The sequence below is a fragment of the Heterocephalus glaber genome, unplaced genomic scaffold (assembly GCF_053883595.1).
Source record: "Heterocephalus glaber isolate CG9 unplaced genomic scaffold, H.glaber_assembly_v1.0 deba00001550, whole genome shotgun sequence".
NCBI lineage: Eukaryota > Metazoa > Chordata > Mammalia > Rodentia > Bathyergidae > Heterocephalus > Heterocephalus glaber.
In genome coordinates this window covers 21,143,211-21,146,058 of record NW_028258343.1, presented here as the reverse complement: position 1 = coordinate 21,146,058, position 2,848 = coordinate 21,143,211, and the positions used below count along the sequence as shown (strand labels likewise).

Here is a 2,848-nt window from a genome sequence, read left to right as displayed (position 1 = left end):
GAAACACCCCCCAGGCACACCAGGAAGTGTACTTTATTGTTCTGCTAGGCAGGTGCTAATCCAGGCAAGTGGACAGTCACCAGTCATGGGTCATGATGGCAGTAGGCTCTGGCATGCGTGTTACGACCGGAGAATTTTGATTCAGGGGAAAATTTAAATTAAAAAGAAACATACCTCCAGTTGTCTCACATTCACCTTTATCTTTCATTTGTTCCTATTGATGTTCCCAAGTAGAATCCGAATTCATTTGGCGTAAGGACTCCCTGCAGGCTGTGGGAAAGGCTAGGGATGCCCCCTTCGCCCTTCAGACCCAAGCTCACACCAGGCAGCTGCTTGCTGAAGGGGCCTGGCGCAGCTGAGCTCCACTCCCACCAGGGAGTTCAGCCTACAGGGGTTTGACGTTCACTTAGCCAAGGAAATGCAGCCTCCAGCCTCCTGTACCAGAACCGTGGGATTTCATTTTGCTTAAGTGTGAGTTCTTTTTTATAGATGAAATAAAGGAAAATATTTACAATAAAGTTTATAAGTAAGATAAAATGAATAAAGTGAGTTTTGATATCTAGTGGGATTTCATGCTACGACTACATGTAAATTTAGTAAAACATTTTAATTTAAATACATTTTATAAATATAATTTTAATAAAACATTTATGCAACATGCAGTCGTTATTTGATCAATCTCTAGTATCTTTTTATTTATGTTTCTGGGACTGCAATGACTGTTAGCGTTTCGAAAGCCTCAAATGCAGCACTCTCGAAAGTGTAGAGATTCTTGTCAGCAGTCTGCTTCTGTGGAGGGTTAGTTTTTGTAGAAAAGTTACAGTGCTGTGAGGCTCTCTCTTCTTCCCTGTAAATGATAATCTCATTTTAGGCAGAGGATACCGACATGGAGAACGGTGGGTCTTTCCTGCAGCCCGAGTGTGTTATAGCAGACCTTGATTTCTGTCCCCCTGTGCCCTAGGACAGCTTCCCAGCGCGATTTGGAGGGATTCATTTTGTCAACCAGCCATGGTACATCCATGCCCTGTACACTGTGATCCGGCCCTTCCTGAAGGAGAAGACTCGGAAAAGGGTATGTTTGTTTCTTTGTTTATAAATCTCTTCTCCTTTCGTATGCAAAGACTTATGGTCCATAGTGCGTGTATAATATTGGCCATGGTAGCAGGTGCGTTTATGTGTTTGTGTATTTACCATAAAAGACATTTAAAAATTATGAGAGACTTACTGATTAATTCTTGATGGTTTATCTGTGAATGGAATATTTAAAAACAAGTTCTCCCACTTTCTCACAAAAGGGGAGGACATTTAGCACATTTATAGAGGCTAAAGGAATTACGACATGTTAATATGTTATTATTGGTGCAGTTACTTTCAAGTAGGGTCTAGGAAGTTTTAGCGTTATTTCTAATAAGTGGGTGTTATTTTATAACATGTATTGCAGTGAATGTAGGGAATTTTTCAGTGTCTGGTATAATTTTGTGGTGACAGTCATGACCAATCATACATTTTGAAAAGACTGGTGATTGTAGCTATTTTGATAGTTCTTTAAATTGCATTGTTATTTGGATATCTCTTAAGATTCACTTTCTCTTGATAATGAGGATACTCAAAGTAGACACCACATAATCATCCTTCTGATTCTAAGATGAGTTATTTAAAGCCTTTATCACAGTGCATGGCACATTGCAAATATCCAACATATTTATCATAGTCATTAAACGTACATTAAAACTGAATTTTAATATGTATTATTTCATTTAATCTTTGCAACAGCTCTGAAAAGTACATTATTTTAAAAAGTGGATAGACTATTGATTTATTTATTTTTCCAAAACACACATACATTGTGTAGTGTTCCAATAAGGGCAAGCATATACATTTGACATTTCTTTAATGGAAAACATTCAAAATCCTTTTTTTTTTCTTTTTTTACTTGTTCTGAATTATATAGTACCTTATTACCTGTAGTTATCCTCCCGTGACTTTTTCTTAGAACACTGTTAATCCATGGGCCAACTTTCCCTAAGCATCCCTCCTCAGGTCCAGGTAAGCACTATTTGCCTCTCACCTCTGAGAAGCAGACTTAGTAAATGTGACCTCCGACTTCAGAACGGAGGGAGATAAGGTTTAGGGTGGGTACGTAACTGCTTACTCAACGCGCAGCGGTGAAGCGGCAGAGCTAACCCATGAACTCCGATCATCCAGCCGTGCGTGTCTAGAGCTGTCCCTCACCCCTCCTGTGCTGGGTCCCGCTTCGGGATGATTAGTTCCATGCCAGATGTGCTTACTTCTTCACCTGAAGACATTCTCTGTTTCTCAGTGACCGAGATTACGCTTCAGGCATTTCAGGGTTAGAGGCCTCGGAATGCAGTGATCTCTGTATCAAACAGCAGCATGTCTACTGTGTGTGTGAATTTGAACAGTGTCTCGGTAGCTTAGGAGGAACTCTGTAAGCAGTTACACTCTATATGAAGAATTGCTTTTAGTACCTGGAATCAAAGTATTCACATTTTAGAATGCAGAAGGTGTAAGCACTTCGTCCAAGCTTTGTTTCCTGAAGGAGGGGTCTGGTTATCCAGGACAGCCGCGGGGCTTTTAGTCCAGATCGTACCGGTGAAAGCACCCGTCCTGTTCACTCTGTCACACATGCTGCTCTTACACTTCACTCATTTCTTCCTCACCCGGCGATGCTTGAGGGTAAGTGTTGTTATTTTCTCATTTCAGAGATGGGAAAATTAGGCCTGGAAGATTAAGCAGTTTGCTCTGAGTCACAGTGGGTGGCAGAGCTGGTTGTGTGCGGAAGAGAGTGCCCGGCTCAGGCCACAGGGAGATACGTCCGGTGCCTTTG

At 41.3% G+C, this 2,848-nt stretch overlaps 1 protein-coding gene across 2 annotated transcripts in view; it reads left to right on the top strand.

Moving 5' to 3' along the window:
• Clvs2 (clavesin 2) overlaps positions 1 to 2,848 on the top strand; it is a 76,586-nt gene that overhangs the window by 54,133 nt on the left and 19,605 nt on the right. For both annotated transcript variants that reach the window (XM_004860142.3, XM_087190186.1), the window contains exon 3: positions 962 to 1,072. In XM_004860142.3, the coding sequence (XP_004860199.1) occupies positions 962 to 1,072 (111 nt within the window). The remainder of the gene's footprint in view (positions 1 to 961; positions 1,073 to 2,848) is intronic.